This window comes from Sciurus vulgaris (genome assembly GCF_902686455.1).
Source record: "Sciurus vulgaris genome assembly, chromosome: 11".
Lineage (NCBI taxonomy): Eukaryota > Metazoa > Chordata > Mammalia > Rodentia > Sciuridae > Sciurus > Sciurus vulgaris.
In genome coordinates this window covers 26614951-26634294 of record NC_136472.1, presented here as the reverse complement: position 1 = coordinate 26634294, position 19344 = coordinate 26614951, and the positions used below count along the sequence as shown (strand labels likewise).

Below are 19344 nucleotides of genomic sequence, written 5' to 3'. Positions count from 1 at the left end.
GATTCAGGCAGTATTCTAAAGGCTTAAATAATTGGATTCTGTTTTCAAAGATGAAGGCTCTAAAATGGATTGGCCATGATTTGCAGAGCACAGTTCTCTGTTGAAAACTTTTGGGTCAGAAGGTGTGACAAAGACTTTAAGAAGGCTCTTTCCTAAAGTTGAGACTGGCTAGGTGCCCAGTACCTTTTATGAGGAGTTTTTTATTGTTCTTCAGGCCCTAGCCAGCATGAGTCTCAATACCCAGCCCATCCTCAATCTGGAGAAATTTCATGAGGGCCAGGAGATCCCACTTCTCTTGGGAAGGCCTTCGAGTGACCTGCAGTCCACACCTTCCACTGAATTCAACCCCCTCATCTATGGCAATGATGTGGATTCAGTGGATGTTGCAACCAGGTAAGACCAAGCAAACTAAGAAATCCTGATTTCTTAAATTGGTTTCGTTGCTCCCTTGGGTTTGGGGCCAACTACTTTCCAGAATCAGAGTTTTCTTATGTCTGAAATGTGTTTGATATTTGATTTTCGGTTATATTTTCCACCTTAGCAGAAGCAAAGAGAATAGTTTATCACCTTTTCAGGTATGATGGTGCATGTCTATAATCCAGCAGTTTGGGAGGCTAAGGCAGGAGGATTGCAAGTTCAAAGCCAGTCTCAGCAACTTAGCAAGACCCTCTCTCAAAACAAACAAATAAATAAAGGACTGGGGGGAGAGAGAGAGAGAGAGAGAGAGAGGGAGGGAGGGAGAGGGAGAGAGAGAGAGAGGGAGGGAGGGAGGGAGGGAGAGAGAGAGAGAGGAAGAAAAAAGGAAGGAAGGGACAGAGGGAGGGAGGGAGAAAGAGAGAAAGAAAGAGAAAAGACCAGTGATTCTTTAAATTTCTCCCAAGATAGGCATAGTGGCACACACCTATAATTACAGTGGCTTGGGAGGCTGAGGAAGGAGGATCACAAGTTTAAGGCTAGTGTGGGCAATTTAACAAGACCCTGTCTCAAAATAAAAAATAGACATTTTTGCCTTGGAGACAAGGCAAAATTGAAGCAAAACAAAGTTTAAAAAAAAAATTAGATAAAGGATCTCATTCTCTTGGATGTTGGAAGTCTGTTAAAGAATGACTTTTGGATTGTGGGAATCCTTGCTTTATAGGATATGGGTCTCAGCTTATCTTACCGTCCTCTTCTTCCCCAGAGTGGCCATGGTACGGTTCTTCAATTCTGCCAATATGCTGCAGGGCTTTCAGATGCACACACGTACCCTGAGACTCTTTCCTCGGCCTGTGGTAGCTTTCCAAGCTGGCTCCTTTCTGGCTTCGCGTCCCAGGCAGACTCCCTTTGCTGAGAAACTGGCCAGGACTCAGGCTGTGGAGTACTTTGGAGAATGGATCCTAAACCCCACCAATTATGCCTTTCAGCGAATTCACAATAGTGAGTTCACCTGCCCTCTGTTCCTCCCCTCCTCCAATCTGTATCTTCCTGATGGCCCTTCCCTAGCTTGTTCTCTTACTAATCTTTACCTTCCCCTTCCATTCCTGTTTTGCTTTGGACTTTTTCCTAACTTTTTGTGTTTACTTGCCCTTTTTTCCTTGCTCCCAACTATTCTTTTTCTTCTTGGGATAGATATGTTTGATCCAGCCCTGATTGGTGACAAGCCAAAGTGGTATGCCCACCAGCTGCAGCCCATCCACTACCGAGTCTATGATAGCAACTCCCAGCTGGCTGAAGCACTGAGTGTGCCACCAGAGCGTGACTCTGACTCTGACCCCACTGATGACAGGTGAGCAGTCCCTTCTCCAGGACATAGGAGGCAAAATCTCCTAGGAGTTAGGTGTCAGGTCTTCGAAGCCTTGTATTTTATTTTGATTGATTGTTTCTCTTGCCTTCCTTGTTTCCGAACTTGAGTTAAAGTGTGCTCCCTTTTTGTTTTTCCAAGTTCTGATTGCAGATTTTTTTCCCTGTCCCTTTCTGGTTTTGTTTGTTTCTTTTTTTAATGCCCTTCACTCTGCAGTGGCAGCGATAGTATGGATTATGATGACTCAAGCTCTTCTTACTCCTCCCTGGGTGACTTTGTCAGTGAAATGATGAAATGTGACATCAATGGTGATACTCCCAGTAAGTGTGCATGGCGAGATCGGCCTGCTCTAAACAGGGGTTAGGGCTAGGGATGAGGTGGTCTCTATCTGTCCCCTTGCAGATGTGGACCCTCTGACACATGCAGCACTTGGGGATGCCAGTGAGGTGGAGATTGATGACCTGCAGAACCAAAAGGAATCCGAGGAGCCTGGCCCAGACAGTGAGATCTCTCAGGAAAACCCCCCACAGCGCTCCAGCTCCAGCACCACTGCCAGCAGCAGCCCTAGCACTGTCGTCCACGGAGCCAGCTCTGTACGTGAGCACTAGGAGGGGTGGATGGATGAAAACCGTGGGTTGGGATATGGGCCTTGTCTCTAGTAGGAAAGCCATGCTGTAGCTGTGAATTTGCCTCTCCTCACACTCTTCCCATCTTCCTGTCCATAGGTCCTTTGACTTTAGAACCTCTGAGATGTAGTTTTGACCCCAGAAGGAGGTCACTGGGCTCTGTTCAGGGTGTAGCAAAGATGCCTGTTTTATAGTTTGTGAGGACAGAGAATGGGGTGCCACAGAGTTCTTTTTACATTCTGTAAGCTCGGAATCTGATAGACCTGGCCCAGCCCTGCTGCACTGAGAATATGGGAAGGTATCACTAGGCACCATGTGACCATATTTTAAAATTTAATGTGGCCCTTAGGAACCTGCTGAGTCTACAGAGATGGATGATAAGGCAGCAGTAGGCATCTCCAAGCCCCTCCCTACCGTGGCTCCCAGCATTGGCAAATCGAACGCGGACAGACGCCAGACAGAGATTGGAGAGGGGTCAGTGCGCCGGCGAACCTATGACAATCCATACTTCGAGCCCCAGTATGGCTTTCCCCCTGAGGAAGATGATGATGAGCAGGGGGAAAGTTACACTCCCCGATTCAGCCAACATGTCAATGGCAATCGGTGAGAGCCTGGGGATTCCTTCTAGATGGGTGACTGAAGGACCTCACTACAGTGGACCCTGGGCAAGGGTTAAGCAGAGAGTCTGAGTCTGGATGCTCTCATGGTTCTGCCATCCCCAAAGGGTGGTGCTTTGATCTAGGGGCTTAGTTGTGGGAAGGGAGCAGTGACTGCAGCGTAGCGTAAGGACCACGCTCCCAAGATTAGGTTCCGCTGCCTGGGGCTCATAGGTGCCACTGTGCATTCAAGGGCTCAAAAGCTGCTGCGGCCCAACAGCTTGAAACTGGCAAGTGACTCCGAAGCAGAGTCAGACTCCCGAGCAAGCTCCCCCAACTCCACCATCTCCAACAACAGCACCGAGGGCTTCGGGGGCATCATGTCTTTTGCCAGTAAGTGCCTTAAGCTCTCTCATTGCTCTCTTCCTTTTTTCTTTGTGGTAGAGCCTAACTATGGCTGATGTGAATTAGAACTTGAGATGTGGGCTGGGTTGGCATTATCAGGCTCTAATTCAGATCATTTGGGTGATACTGAATAAAGTGCTTTTAGATGACACAGTAAAAATATGGGTGCAGTGGTGCAAACTTGTAATCCCAAATACTTGGGAGGCTGGTAGGTTCGAGGCCAGCCTAAGCAACTTAGCAAACCCCTTCCTCAAAATAAAGACAGTAGCTCAGTGGTAGAACTCTTGCCTAGCATTTACAAAGCCCTAGGTTCAATCCCTAATGCCCAAAAAGGGAAAAAAAAAAGACTAGTCATTATTTTGTTATACCTGGAAGTTTAGTTTTATTTCAGGTAAGACAAATGAGTGGTCAACCATAAATTAAGCATTAAATTCAAAATCACATACTTTCACATATGTTTTATGGGAATAGTCTGGTCAATACTGCTTTGGATGTATATTTGTTACCTTCTCTGCCTGGTAACAAATATACATCCATTTTGTGAACATGCTTTGAAATCTATATGAGATTGAGTTTTGATTTGTAAACTTAGAGAGTATCTCTAGCAATGAAGTGTGGTATCATTTAAAGATTGGAGATAGACCTCTAGACTAGGGACTGGAGAGAGTCACCATAGAGGATAATTATGATTTTGTGAGTTTTTTCAGATACCAGGGAGGAACAGCACCCACTTCAAACTAGAAGCATTTTAACTACCAGTTTTCACGCCGGTAGAAGTAGATGAGAGACATAGTATTATGGGAGGTAGCCAGAGAAAGTTGTTAACTGGGTTTTGAGCATTCCTGGCAATTGCTCCTTTGTCTGCCCTAAGTGAGACTTGATGCCTTCTAAAACAGCAGTGGTTGTCTGATCTAGCATGCTGGGATGCTCTCTGAAGGGAGGGAGATGAAAATGTTGCTACAGTCACTGGAGTAAAATGCCTTGATTGTTTGTCCTGCTAGCTCATTGCTCTCACCCCTCCTCACCCCCATAGGCAGCCTGTATCGGAACCACAGTACAAGTTTCAGCCTTTCAAACCTCACGCTGCCCACCAAAGGTGCCCGAGAGAAGACTACGCCATTCCCCAGTCTGAAAGGTAACTACAACTTTCTTTTGCCAACTGGGTTACTCTGGGAGAATGTCAGGCCTATGGGTGCTTGTCAGGAGCCCTGTGTACCGTGAATCATTTGATTTGGCTGTTGCCCTTCATATTGCTTCTCATGGCTTTCACTTCACATCATGGGCTCTTGGTGGTTGTCATATGGGAACTGCTTTTGTAGCTAGAAAAGGCCCTGTTACATTATTGAGGATAGTGGCAACTGTGGGATTACTGTTACTCTTGGCAGGGGACCTTGTCAGAGGTACACAACTAAGGTAGGGATCATCAGCTGCCCCCAGTCAAGGGCAGGATCCCACTGCATGAACTCAGGAGGAACTCTATCCCAAGGAACCGATCCACAGAAAGATGGTTATGGAGATCCTGGCAGTGTTATGGTGTCCAACCTCTTACTGTGGCTTCATGTCAACTTGGAGCCTATGAGTGGGCTGGGTCATATCATTTGGTTTCTGGAGCCAGTTAAAACCTTGTTTCAGTTCACTTGTGATCTCTGGTGGTTTGAGAGGCTTTTCTGAATTTAATTTGATTTATTTTCTCTGGATATTGTGCTGAAATATTTAATCATGGTAGAAAGTACAGTGAGAAGCAACTCCCTATATTAACTGATCCCTCACTCCCAGGGATTAAAAATGTCAGGAGTCTTCAGTGGTGATGGGAACATGGGATTCATGGGCAGAATGACTTCAGAGTGGTAGTGTAGGGAACTAACTAGCACTACTACAGTGAAGCCTACATGGCTGGGCAGGTTAGGGGTGGAAAGGTGTCAGTGTTGCTGGCTTTCATTTGATGCATTCGAGGTGAAGAACAGTTCGAGCTCTTTGATTGCATGCTGATGCTTCAACTCATTGCTGCACTTATCCCTCCTACCAGCCTCCCATCCTCACAGTCCTGCCCCACTTCCCATGACGACATCTGCAAGATGAGTCTCTCCCCTGTGAATACCCACAGGCTCTCTGGACCCCTGTGCTAGATGTTTCATGAAAACCAGTGGTCCTTCTTTCATGCATGTGCCTGTTTAGTACCTCAGGCTCTCTGCATCATTTACCCCAGCCCTGGCTTTGAGAGTTCCCCCCGCCTCCCAGTTAAGGATGGTCTTCCATAGAGCCTTGGTTGTCTCCTGGTCACTTGGCTTCCAGCTCTGATGTGCCCAGGAACCAAGGTTATGTGCACTGTTTAAGCTTTGGGAGAATGCTTGGATGATCTGACTTACTGCTCCATTGAGGGGTACAAGGGGATGCGGTATTGTGGTGCACCTACTAATTGTGTATTTTGTGTCCCAGTATTTGGGCTAAATACTCTAATGGAGATTGTTACTGAAGCCGGCCCCGGGAGTGGTGAAGGTGGGTCTTGCCCGTGAGCTGTGCATGATCTTTTTTTCCTAGCATCTTCCGTGCCTGCCTGAGGGCCATCCTCCTCATGAAGCAAGAGGCATCACATGAGTGACCTGCCTTGCCTATCCCCCATGACACCCATGCTGCCCATAGGGCATGCTGCTGGTGCATGTGGAGTGGCCTGAGTCTCCATCCCCACCTCCTTCACATTGCCATGGCTACTTTCTGCCTGTGTGTGATGCCCTGATGCCACCCTACCCAGCCCTGCTGGGGAATGGGCATGGACCATGACAACCCAGGGCTGTGCTACTGCGAGCTTCTGGACTGTGACAGTGATGTCTCTCATTCTACCTTCCCTGCTGTAGGAAACAGGAGGGCTTTAGTGGACCAGAAGTCATCTGTCATTAAACACAGTCCAACAGTGAAAAGAGAACCTCCATCACCCCAGGGCCGATCCAGCAATTCTAGGTAATAAATGCAGAGCTGTTTTAAAAGTTCTGAAGTGGAGATAATGATTCCCGTACAAAACTTGATGCTCAGGACTGGGAGAGAAGCCCTGAGAAGAGTAAATGAAATCAGTTTCCTGCCAGCGCTTCTGATCCAATCCCCATGCAATAGTAATGGCTTGAAGTGTTGAGGAGGGTGTAACTGCTGTGGTGGGGACTTAGCAAACCAGGTTAACTGCAGAGATGGGGGATGTGGTGGCTGATGATATTTGGAGATTAGGCTTTGTGTTTTGCCCCTGGAGGCAAACATCTGGTTTGGTGAAAGTGGGGGATGCTCTCCTAAGAAGCTGATGATCACAAAAGTGGCATGTGGACCCTGTAGTGAGAACCAGCAGTTCCTGAAGGAGGTGGTACACAGTGTGCTGGACGGCCAGGGAGTGGGCTGGCTCAACATGAAGAAGGTGCGCCGGCTGCTGGAGAGCGAGCAATTGCGAGTCTTTGTCCTGAGCAAGTTGAACCGTGTCGTGCAGTCAGAGGACGATGCCCGACAGGACATCATCCCAGATGTGGTCAGTGTTTGGGCTAGGGGGTTGGAATCAACCAAGCAGAGGGATGTGGCTGCCAAAGGGAATTTGCTAATTCTAGGACCTGGGTTGTCATTGCAGGAGATCAGTCGAAAGGTGTACAAAGGAATGTTAGATCTCCTCAAGTGCACAGTCCTCAGCCTGGAGCAGTCGTATGCCCACGCAGGTCTGGGTGGCATGGCCAGCATCTTTGGCCTTCTGGAAATTGCCCAGACCCACTACTATAGTAAAGGTAGGGATCGTACCTGCTGGGCAGCATACCCTCCACAACTGTCCTATTTGTCAGAAAGAGTCAGCACATTGTCCCCATGGCAAATTTCCCAGTGCCTTACTGCTTCCCATTAGGTCTTGAAGTTTTATTTTCTAGAACATGTTTGTATGTAGTGGGTATTTTTCTATGATGAAAAATAAGGTCTTGGCTTTTCTTTCCTTGCACTTCTTCTGTTCCTCATCTTCCCATATCCTGACTTCTCCTACCTCATTTCCCTGCCTTGATTCCCATTCACTTCTTTTTTTGACCTCTTTCTGTATTTGATCTTTTCTTAGAACCAGACAAGCGGAAGAGAAGTCCAACAGAAAGTGTAAATACCCCAGTTGGCAAGGATCCTGGTCTGGCTGGGCGGGGGGACCCAAAGTCTATGGCACAACTGAGAGTCCCCCAGCTGGGACCTCGAGCACCAAGTGCTACAGGAAAGGGTCCTAAGGAAGTGGACACTAGAAGTTTAAAGGAAGAGAATTTTGTAGCCTCTATTGGTACGTATCATGGTGTCTGGTGTGCTGAGGGGTTCTGGCTTCTTAAATATCCCTCCCTCTTCTCCATCCATTCAGATTCCTGCCTTTCTCTTCCCCATGCTTTGCTTTCTAAAGAGGGAGATACATCTGTGTCTATTTCTTTATGCTTCTCTCTCCCTTATGCCTTGTCTGTAGCCACCCCACTGACATCTTAGAGGAAGAACAGAAGTTTTGTTTAGAGTCCCTGTGAGGCATAGTGCAGGGAGTCTGAGTTGCACTCCTGGTCCCTCTTTTTATTTATATCTGATTTCTTCCTGTAGCAGAGAGGCCATGTGAGTTCCTAGAAGCTATAAAGAAGTTTATGGATAATATCTTTGAGCTCTAAAATTATTATCATCTGGGTCTCAGAAGCCAGTTTTCCCCCACCTGAAACATTATACTGCCCTGGAGTCTGCTCCCCTGCAGCATGTCTGGTGACTCTGTTTCCCTGGGTTCTAGACCTCAGAGGTATATATTTTTGGGTCAGCTCTTCTTTAAATCCTTCCTACCTGGACTTCATTGAAAGCTTTATCCTGTTTGATAGTTTTCTATTCACTCTCTGGTATCACTGCTGTTTAGCTCACTCCCTACTTTAGCTTGAATCGTCTGGACTGTATCTTTTCTGGTTCTAGGTCCCTGAGCATTATGCTTCCTGCTGATGCCTCTTTGCCAGGAGCATTGGCAATTGGTCAATGTAGCAATTGGTCAAATGGCAATATGTCTGTATGAATGGTAATGAGGAGCCATTTCCCTTTTCAGGGGAGCTCACTTCACTAGCCAGCATAACATTGTCCTAGAGGCATTCAGTCCTGGCTTATTCCTGCCCAGTGTGATGTTCTAGAAAAAGTACTATTTGCCTACTTGCCTGTCTGGAGATCTGGAGTTTTAGTCCTGTATCTGCCCCCAGTTAGGAATGAGACCATGGCAAATAAATTCCCTCACAGGGACTCTCTGTCATCTAGGAAATGAGACGATCACACTAAGTAAACTCTAAAGTTCGTTTCAGGGAGAGAACTGTACCAATCAGTGTTCTTTCTGCTTTGCCCTCCTGAGATGCTTGTCTCACCATTTTATGTTCTCTATCAGAGGCATTTTCCCAAGGACTGGCTAAGAATGGGTCTCTTGGTATGGCTGGCTCTGGTTCTGATTGGGAGTTGTTTTTTTGGGTAGCAGGAACGAGGGATGCTGACTGCCTGCATGAGTTGGCCTCTGTCCAATTCAGTGAGTCAAACAGATGGTGCTCCTGTTTCTGAAACCCTTTGACTGCTTGAGATGATCATCTCTCTTATCTGTGGTCTATAAGAACTGCTATTCTCAGCTCATTTGGCAGAGAGTATGGTGTGGTGGAAGTCAAACTGATCTTAAATTATGTACTCTTGAGCATGTGTTCCAGACTCTTTAGGATCAGTTTCCTCATGCCAAAATGAAGGAGCTTGATGAAGGGCCCATCAGCTTGAACATTCTTCAGGGTTTTTGTTACCACATTCGGGTTAGTTTTAGAAAGTTGATTTCTTTAGTTCTTGAGTTTGGGGGGAGGCACTGGAATCTCTTGATTCTTCCTCCCTGCCCCCAAATAAAGATACTTGTATCTCTTGATTGGTAATCCTATTCCTGAGACTGAATCAACTTGGGTGGGTGGGTTTCATTTCCTCTGCTGACCAGCCTCTGACTCTCTCTGTCTTTCTCTCCTGCTTGCATTGCATCTGGGGTAGAATTATGGAACAAGCACCAGGAAGTGAAAAAGCAAAAAGCTTTGGAAAAACAGAGTAAGGAACAAATGCCCCTTCCTGTCCTTAAGTCTCCCATACCTGCCAACTCCCCAGGCCCAGATGGGGCAGGCTCCCTTTGTCAGCCCCACCCCAAATTTGCTCTTGGGGGGTATTTGGACTGAAAGCAGGTAGGTGGTGTGTGACTCCTAGGTGTATGGCTTGTAGGCTGCTTCTTGCCCCTCCCTTGTAGCTAGCAATCAGGGTGTCGACTGAGTAAAATCCCTTAGACTGGTTTTCTACTGCTGCAGAGTTGGTGGGGAGAACCTTTGCTGATTGCAGAGTCCCTCATTGGCTGATAGCTCCCTCACCGTTAGGAGGCCTGTGGGCACAGTTGGCAGAGATGGTTGCTGTCCCTCTGTGTTGAGTCTGTAGCTGCCCAACTCTCCCTCTGGTGGCTTGCCTAGGCACGCTTTCTGGCTTTCTGTCATTCTGTCCTTCTGCCATACCATTGTGGGTGGGTGGGGCAGAATGGGATTTTTTTATTTTCTCAAATATAGGCATTATAGGGTGGGGGTAGGCGAGTGTTTCTTTCTCTTTTAGCCTAACCTTTTCTGGCCCCTTCGGGGACATTTGCGTGGGAAGCACTGAATGACCTGGGGACCCTTAAATGATCTCAGGCATCAGTGAAGCTCTGACTCTGGATGGCATGGAATGTGGTTCAGACATTTGTTTGTGGAACTTTTCTGTTTTAGGATGATTTGCTTAGAATTTTCTGAGATTGAGAAGATGGCTGCAGAGTCTAATTTGTACCTGGTGACCTCTTCCTCCAGTGTTCCTGGGGTGGAGGGGCAGTCCCTGGAAAGGTGACTGGGACATGCTGAACAGGTCTCGGACCAGACTGTGCTGCTGTCCCACTCCCTTCACCAGCCTGCCCCGAGCCTCTGTGTGTGAGTAACAGAAGTCTTCCCCTCCTCAGGGCCCGAAGTAATCAGACCTACCTTTGACCTTGGTGAGACAGAGGAGAAAAAGTCCCAGATCAGCGCAGATAGTGGTGTGAGCCTGACATCTGCTTCCCAGGTTTGTGGCAACCTTGTTGAAAATTGTCAGGGTTAAATTTGCTATCTAAAACACATTTTTGTTTTTGTTTTTTTATGGTGCTCAGGATTGAACTCAGGGCCTCACACACACTAAAAAAACTCTTTATCACAGAGCTATACCCACAACCCTTGTTTTAACTTCACTTAAAAAAAAAAAAAAAGACTTCAAAACAGGATAGATTTCCAATTATAGGGGGATGATTAAATAAGTATAATAGATCCATGTAATACAATATTAATATACATTAAAGATTGTGTTTTCAAGCTAGTGTGGTGGTACATGCCTACAATCCCAGCAACTTAGGAGGCCAGCCTGAGCAACTTAGCAATTCCATATCTCAAAATAAAAAATAAAAAAGAACTGGAGATGTAGCTTAGTGGTAAAGCTCCTCTGAGTTCAGTCCCTAATCCAAAAAAAGATTGTGTTTTCAAAAACTTAGTAACATGGGAAAATATTTCTAATATTAGGTATATATTATTCCAATTTTGCTTTAAGAAGGTAGTTAAAGCTGGGCATGGTGGTGCACACCTGTAATTTCAGTGACTTGGGAGTCTGAGGCAGGAGGAGCTTCAAAGCCAGTCTCAGCAACTTAGTGATACAGTTAGCAACTCAGTGAGACCCTGTCTCTAATAAAAATATATGATATAGTTCATTTGGTAGTGTGCTTGCCTCACATGCACAAGGCCCTGGGTTCAAACCCCAGAAACACACACACACATACTTTATATATTTATGTAAAGGCTGTGGATGTGGTTCAGTGATTAGGCACCCCTGAGTTCAACAAAACAAAAGAATGTATTAGAAAAAGACTGAAAGGAAATATATGAAAAACAGTGGTTAATGTGGGTGGTACATTGTGGCTTATTCTTATTTCTTTGTTCTTTCATCTGTTTTCTGCAGTGAATGTGTATTTTTTTTAATGTGTGTTGTTCTTTTTCATTATATGTTATAAATTTTCTATTGAAGAAAAAATAAGTCGCTCATGACCTCTCTAGAGATGATATTGAAGGGTGAGGAGGGGAGAAGGAAGAAGATAACAGTATTTCTGAGGGAAATCGAGAGCAGGTGGGACACCTCCCCTACTATATCTGTACGATCTTATTTCAGAGAACCGATCAAGACTCAGTCATTGGTGTGAGTCCAGCTGTTATGATCCGCAGCTCAAGTCAGGATTCTGAAGTTAGCACCGTGGTAGGGGAACACCACACTGGCATCTTGGTGGGTGGGGTGTGGGTTTCCCCTCTGGAAAAGGAGGGCTTCTTTCTCTTTGGAGGCTGCTCTTAGTCTCAGCTCAGCATGGGTCTCATGGTGGAGATGTGTGCCTGTTATGGGTGTTCATATGTGGGATTTCACAGGGCTTCTCCTCATCTTATGAAGAAGGTACTTAGAGAAGCTATCTGACTCACCTGTGAAATTCAGTGCTTTCTAATGTTAGCAGAGAGCTCAAACAGTGTGACATTTCTGGGGCCCTTCCCTGGGGAATCTCTCTTACTACCTCTTTTCCCTTTCCAGGTGAGTAATAGTTCTGGAGAGACACTTGGTGCAGACAGTGATCTGAGCAGCAATGCAGGAGATGGACCAGGTGGTGAGGGCAGTGCCCACTTGGCAAGTTCCCGGGGCACTTTGTCTGATAGTGAAATTGAAACCAACTCTGCCACAAGTGCCATCTTTGTAAGCTTTGTTTACTAACAAAGAAGACCATTTCTTTAGTTGGGGAGGGAAATAGGTTAGAAAAGAATGAAATGTTGAGATACAATTAGAAGGAAAAGATAGTCTGGGGGCTGGGGGGCAATGGTAGAGCGCTTCCCTTACAGTTGCAAGGTGCCGGGTTCCATCCCCAGCACCAGAAAGAAAAAAAGAAAAGGAAAAGATAATGCATAGATAATATTTGGCTTTAAGGACAATGTTTCTCAAGGCTTTTTTTTTTTTTTTTTTTTTTCTTTTTTAGCAATTTGACTTCAAGATCTAGGGATTTTATTTTATTTTTTTAAAAATATTTTTAGATGTTGATAGACCTTTATTTTATTCATTTATTTTTTTTATGTGGTGCTGAGAATTGAACCCAGGGCCTCACACATGCTAGGCAAGCGCTCTGTCACTGAGCCACAACCCCAGCCCAATCTAGGGATTTTAGAACCCTCTTAATCATAGGTGAATTAGGTGCCCTTCTTAGTCAGATAAGAACTTCGAATCATGTGTAGTAATAATGCCCGTATTTTAGAATTGATTTATTTTTAATTGATGCATTGTAGTTGTACATGAAAGTAGAGTTCATTGTGATGTGTTCATGCATGCACATGGCATAGTCTGTGATCCTCATATTTAAAATGGACAAAGCAAAACCTTTGTGGCAATATCAGGGCAATTGTAACTATCACTAAGTGCCAGTCTATCTATTAACTCTGGACTGGTCCAATTTTATTTTGGTCACTTCTCTATTTCCATAATAAATACCTTAACACAGTATTTATTATAGTATATTACCCAACAGTCATTTAAAGTTTTCACTTCTTAGTAAACATGTGTGAAGTGATTTACTAAGTGCCAGATTCCCATACTAAAGGAATGGAGAGCATGATTCCTACTCTCAACAAATTTGTAATTCAGCAGATTGCTATAAATAGTCTCTTCTGATAGGCAAGGGGAACAAAGAACAAAGCCCAAAAGAATTTGCCCTAGGTCACCCAAAGTCCTTGGCTAGCTGTAATATAATGAATTCTTTTTAGTCCTTGCCTTAAACAAGTAAGGCAAGTGTGTGTGTGTGCCTCTTAATATACATTAAATACTCTGATACACTTGCCTCTTTGTTAGAGAAGAGTATGGGGTATTCTGTACAAGAACTCATAGATCCTTATCTTTGATCTGTGGGAAGAATGAAAAATAAAATTTAAATAAAATCAATTATTTAACACTGGTGACCAAGACATCCTGTAGATGTATTTCTTCTAATAGTGATTCCCAGAGTGAAGGTTGGAATAGGATTGGGAATCAGGGCCATTCAAGTTAATGGGTCTCAACTCTCTGAGCTCAAGACTGTTTTAGCAAGAGAATTTAAGATCCTTCCAATGTGCTTCTGTTCTGAATGTTAAGGTAAATATCATGAAATATCAATCTTCAGAAAGCCATTCAGCTCTGTGCTACCTTTCCTAGACCTTCCTGAGACAAATTCTTACTTGTCCTGTGCTGGTGCAAGGGATTTTTGTACAGGCAAGTTGCTGAGTGCAGTTACCTAAATTTTTTGGCTCAAAAAACTGTTTTAATAAGAAATAAATTATGCTAAATCTGTATGGTCCATTGAGCAAAGTATTGGACTGTGAACTACGAGACTGGCATTTAGTCACTCTAATTAGATATTGCCCAATAACTTTTAATCAGTTGCTTCTTTGCTTATTCTGTCCTTGTGTTGTGAAAGGGCATGATATTGCTTACCTCTTACCTAGGATAAATTTATTTTGATTGAATAGAGCGGCTAATATTGCAGAAGTGACCAGTGGAGTTAGTGATGCTTCTCAGAGGTAATGAGATAGTAGGATAGAAGAAATTAAAATTTTTAAAATCAGTTACCAACTATGTGCCAGGCACTGCTAAGTGCTTTTTACCCCTTGATGGGGGTGTAAATCAGTGGTGGAAAACTTTCCTAACATGCATGAGGCCCTGGGTTCAATTCCTAGCACTAGAAAAAAAAAATTATTCCTTGCCGTAGTCCTGTGATGAGGAAAATGAGGGTCAGAGAAGCTAAGTTTTATGCCTGCAGTCACATAGCTAATGAGGCAAGGATCTGAACCTTGGTCAGTCTGACTTCAAAACCTGTGTTCTTTCTACTATGTTGTGCTGCTCAAGAGAGTTGGCCTGGTTATTATTTTTCTTTTTTTAAGAGAAATTTGTCATACAGAGTTTAAGGAGTTAAGATAAGTCAGAATGAAAAGTTGATCACTTGGTTTGGGAGGCAGTAACAGAAAGCAGGGTTATCAGATTGACTTTTGGTCAAATCCTAGAGGCAGGTAGGGGCACTGGAATTTTTTTGTTGCTAATGGATGATGCCTGGTGTGAGCCTTTTGGTGAGATGTTTGGTTTACCTTGTCCCTATTCACTGACCTATCACCTTGTCTCTCTAGGGTAAAGCCCACAGCCTGAAGCCAAAGGAGAAACTGGCAGGCAGCCCAGTTCGCTCTTCTGAAGATGTAAGCCAGCGAGTCTATCTCTACGAGGGACTCCTAGGTGAGAAATGGACTGGAAAGGCCCTTCACACTGGAAGAAAGCTGAGCTCAGCCAGGGGAGAGGGTAGTACTGACCAGTAGCTGCTTGGCTCTTTACTGATCACAGTGCTAACGCTGGATAGAATGTCATATCTGAAGCAAGTGAATTATGGGGTCTGGAACAAGCAGTAGGAGAAAACTAGACTGGATTGGATTTTGACATTAATCAACAGCCTTTCTGTCTTCCTTTCTTCATTTCCTTGCTGCCATGGTCTTTCCTGCTCACAAATTGGCAGGAAGGGACAAAGGATCGATGTGGGACCAGTTAGAGGATGCTGCTATGGAGACCTTTTCTATAAGTAACCACCTTTCTTTGTGTGCTGTATTTATGCCTCCTGCTTGGGCGGGGCTGGGCCTTACTTGGTAGCATCTGGTTCTGGTGGCAGGAATGTTAGATCTGGAGTAGAGGTTCATATTTCCTTTACCCTGGATTTTGGAACCACTGTCTTTTATCTGGGGTTTACTCTCTTTATTTTATTTTATTTTTGGCAGCTGTATTCCTTACATGTTAAATAATTCTTTAAAAAGTCTTTATTCTACACAGGCAAAGAGCGTTCTACTTTGTGGGACCAAATGCAATTCTGGGAAGATGCGTTTTTAGATGCGGTGATGTTAGAGAGAGAAGGGATGGGTATGGACCAGGGTCCTCAGGAAATGATTGACAGGTATGGAGCTTGGAAAACCTGTGGAACTGTGCAAATTCAGCCTTCTCCTTATTAGTTAGGAGTCTCCTGCCTGAGGGCCGACTTGTGCCTGGTCTTCTGCTTAGGTACCTGTCCCTGGGAGAACATGACCGGAAGCGCCTAGAAGATGATGAAGATCGCTTATTGGCAACACTTTTGCACAACCTCATCTCCTACATGCTGCTGATGAAGGTAATGTTGGTTTTGCTTATGTCTGGCTGTTACTATTGCTGGAAGGGCAAGGTTTATTCCTATTGCCTAAATTCTGGTGTCACTGGGAAACTATTAAAGCATCTTAGGGGGACTTCAAAAGTCTGAGTCCTCTCTGTCAGGTTACATCGGATCTCTTTAGCTGAAACTGCCAGGCTCTTAGGCTAATGGATGTTGTAAAGGTAATTGTTCATTCCATACCATGTTTTTTTGAATTTTATCTGGGCTCCCTGAACTAATAGATTTAGGATGCCAATAGAGCTCCACACAGAATGCAATGAATTATTTATATATTTATATTAATAGTAGGTTCTAAAACCTCAGAAAGGATGCTAAGAATTTACTTTTCAGCAGCAGCCTGTTTGTAGGATTTTTCAACAACTGTAAAAAGAGCTACCCATTAGCAAAGTAATAGTGAGTTTTTTTTTTTTTTTTTTTTTAATTTGGTTGTCTTGGTTTTCATAGCTGTAGAAGAAGTATGGTACCAAATGAAAAGTCCTGCTCTGATAGGGAAACATAATTTGGGGGTTGCTGGGTAGAAGAGAGTTATTTTGAGAATGTGTCCTTGAAAATGGCTTTCCTCCTGCTCTCCCCAGCCTCCTTAGATGTGAAAGGATCACTTAGTCAGATGCAGAGGATTTTGGTTTGCTTCACTTTTGTTGTAAAATTCCCTCTACTCTGTTGAATTCCAGGGGCACCAGTTGACTGGTTGGGGAAGGACGATAATTCTTAACCTTCAGAGGGTCTCGGCTACCTCAGTCTCAGAGTCACCATTCTGAGTCATTATTTCTACCTTATGTTCTAAGGAGCCCTTTAGGGGTGAATGTTATCTGTTGGGGATGGGAGGACATGTCCCCTTGAAGTCTGTCTGCTCTAAGAGCCACTTTTTTGCAGGAACTAACCAAAGATAGAGTTAGGACTTTTCTCCCTAGTACATTGGCAGAACCCACAGTCAAAAGCATTCTCCCATGTTCAGAGATGTGTCCTTTCAGAATCCCACTTTCAAAAAGGAGGAAGCTCACTTGTACATTCTCTTATTTCTACCTCAGTTGAGAGCAGAACAGATCCCTTATTAATGTTCTGTCTTGGTTTTCCAGGTGAACAAGAATGACATCCGAAAGAAGGTTCGACGTCTGATGGGAAAGTCACATATTGGACTTGTGCATAGCCAGCAAATCAATGAGGTGCTTGATCAGCTGGCAAATCTGGTAAGCATAGCTCAACCCTCTCCTGGGCTCTTACTCCGCTGCACTTACTGGCCTTCCTGCTAGGCTTCTGGCCTAATGCATAGGTTTCCCCAAGGCTATTTCTTAGCTATATAACTGTGCAGTCCAATTCAGCCCTAATTTGAGAATAAGATAGTAGTCAGATGAGGTTTTAGCCCTTGTGTTCTGAACTGGGATTCTGCCTGAAACTACCCTACTGCAGAACTTTCTATGTGTAATCTTTGTACTCTGAGAATCTACAAAGTAAAGCTATTTTCATCAAGATAGTAAAATACCTGTTTTCTGGCTTGACATTTTCACTGATGCTGCAAAAGCAGTGGTGTGTAAACTGCTGATGCCTTAACACCCTGGCCCTAAACTATGCTAGCCCAAGCTCACCTCCATCATCTCTCACTGAAAACCTTTACTTTTATTAAACCACTGTCATTGATTCTGTGTCTCCTTAATATTCTGTGTAACAAAATGAAAAGTATGCTTATTGCATTTCTGTTCAAATGCAAGTATGATAGATTTTTTTTTTTAATCTCACACTTATTTCAAAAATTTCAGATGAATCTGGGCTCTGAAATTTGTGTTAACAATGAAACAGTTCAAGAAAAAGAAATTTAGAAATAATTTCAAGTTTACAGAAAATTTGGAAGAATAGTGGTAGCGTATGGTGTGGCACATGTAATCTCAGTGCTTCCGAAGGCTGAGGCAGGAGGAGCACAAATTCCCAGTCAGCCTCAGCAAATTAGTGAGGTCTGAAGCAATTTAGTGAGACCATGTCTCAAAATAAAAAATCCTGGAGATGTAACTCAGTGGTAAAGCGCTCCCAGGGCTGAGTCCCCAGTAACAACAACAACAACAACAAAAAAAAGCAAAAAACAAAAAAACCAACCAAACAATTTAAAAACAAAAAGCAAAACCTAAAAATCCTGGAAGAATAATATGAAGAACTATGTATTTTACCTAGCTTTACCATTTTGCAGCACTTGTCATATAATACGATACTTTTTCTAATCTACAGTCCATAATCCAATTTCCCCAACTGTCCCAGTATTTCTTTTTAGCAATCCCAACCCTCCTCAGCATTTCTTTGTCATTTCATAGTGTTAATCTTTTTTTTTTTTTTTTTTTTAATTCTGGGGATTGAATCCAGTCCTTTTTATTTTAAATTTTGAGACAGGGTCTTACTAATTGCTGAGGCTAACCTCAAACTTTCAAGCCTCCTGTTTCAACCTCCTGACTCACTGGGATTACAAATGTGTACTTCTGCATCTGTGCCACTGTGCCCAGCTGCTATTGATCTTTTTGCAGAATACAGGCATCTTAGTTTACCAAGTGCCCATCACTTAGGTTTTCCTGATTCCTTATATGATAGATGCTTTGAGGATAAGTACCAACAGTTTGAATTGCAAGGTGAACTGTTAGCTTTGTTCATGGATCACCACTGTACTTGAAAGAATGACTAACAAACTATGGCTATTCAGAGTTGAGTATTTAGCAGACATTTTCTTCAAAATTAATAGAGGTAAGTCAGTTTTAAGGAAAACATTAGATAGTACTTGTTGTTAATGATAAGATTCAAGCTTATAAGTGAAAATGAGAATTTTGGAAGATTTTTTTGTTTTTTTTTTTAAAGACACATTTGAATTAGTATCATGATCAGGACTATTACATTTAGCAATCAACTGCATGGGTGCCAAAAAAAAATAAAAACAGTCTACATTAAAACCCTTTATTGGAATGCGTTATGCTTTCCACAGAATAGAAACTAAAATAACCTGTTATGCAATTAGTCACAAATATAGTCCTCGAGTTCTTTTGCCCCTACACATGAGTATGTGTAAACCATGTAGCAGCTAGACCCTGCCATCACTGTGCTTGGCTGAGTTCACAAATCTGTTGCAATCTGTAGCTTCCCTGTCACTTCTCTGGCTCTCCTCTCCTGCTAAGCTTTGTTGCCTGGCAGTATTAAACCTTCTGCCACTGCCATAGCTACTGCTGCTGCTGGAACCACCATAGCCACCTTGGTTTCGTGGTTTGGCAAAGTATTGTCCTCCACCACTGTAAGGTCCAGAGCTCCTGCCTCCAGAGTTTCTACCTTTCCTGGGTCCAGAATTTGATGATTGATTGTTGTAAGTGCCAAAATCATTGTAGCTTCCACCATCTCCAAATTGCTTCCATCATTACCAAATCCATTATAGCCATCCCTGCTGCCACCATATCTACCACCACCGTGGCTACCACCAAAGCCACCACGACCACTGAAATTTCTTTCCTCCATGACCAAAATTGTCATTTCCACCAAAACCACCTCCACAATCACAACCAAAGTTTCCAGGACCACTTTGAACTCTTTGACTAGATGAAGCACTAGCCATCTCTTGCTTTGACAGGGCTTTCCTCACTTCACAGCTGTGGCCTTTCACAGTATGGTATTTCTGAATGACAATCTTTTTTTTTTTATTGTAAACAAATGGGA

General features: G+C 43.8%; 1 protein-coding gene across 50 annotated transcripts in view; it reads left to right on the top strand.

Moving 5' to 3' along the window:
- Nucleotides 1-19344, top strand: part of MADD (MAP kinase activating death domain) — a 51821-nt gene that overhangs the window by 12511 nt on the left and 19966 nt on the right. For 2 of the 50 annotated variants that reach the window (XM_079102993.1, XM_079102962.1), the window contains exons 8-29: nucleotides 215-393; nucleotides 1181-1416; nucleotides 1609-1765; nucleotides 1997-2100; nucleotides 2183-2373; nucleotides 2756-2880; nucleotides 3256-3395; nucleotides 4441-4542; nucleotides 5844-5903; nucleotides 6260-6362; nucleotides 6723-6909; nucleotides 7006-7156; nucleotides 7471-7677; nucleotides 9408-9461; nucleotides 10381-10481; nucleotides 11610-11681; nucleotides 12015-12173; nucleotides 14618-14720; nucleotides 14995-15057; nucleotides 15303-15423; nucleotides 15528-15633; nucleotides 16749-16859. In XM_079102993.1, coding sequence (XP_078959119.1) covers nucleotides 215-393; nucleotides 1181-1416; nucleotides 1609-1765; nucleotides 1997-2100; nucleotides 2183-2373; nucleotides 2756-2880; nucleotides 3256-3395; nucleotides 4441-4542; nucleotides 5844-5903; nucleotides 6260-6362; nucleotides 6723-6909; nucleotides 7006-7156; nucleotides 7471-7677; nucleotides 9408-9461; nucleotides 10381-10481; nucleotides 11610-11681; nucleotides 12015-12173; nucleotides 14618-14720; nucleotides 14995-15057; nucleotides 15303-15423; nucleotides 15528-15633; nucleotides 16749-16859 — 2832 coding nt within the window. Of the gene's footprint in view, nucleotides 1-214; nucleotides 394-1180; nucleotides 1417-1608; nucleotides 1766-1996; nucleotides 2101-2182; nucleotides 2374-2755; nucleotides 3010-3255; nucleotides 3396-4440; nucleotides 4543-5843; nucleotides 5904-6259; nucleotides 6363-6722; nucleotides 6910-7005; nucleotides 7157-7470; nucleotides 7678-9407; nucleotides 9462-10380; nucleotides 10482-11609; nucleotides 11694-12014; nucleotides 12174-14617; nucleotides 14721-14994; nucleotides 15058-15302; nucleotides 15424-15527; nucleotides 15634-16748; nucleotides 16860-19344 lie in introns of all 50 variants that reach the window. The other 48 variants (XM_079102991.1, XM_079102961.1, XM_079102974.1 and 45 more) reach the window with 33 other exon arrangements.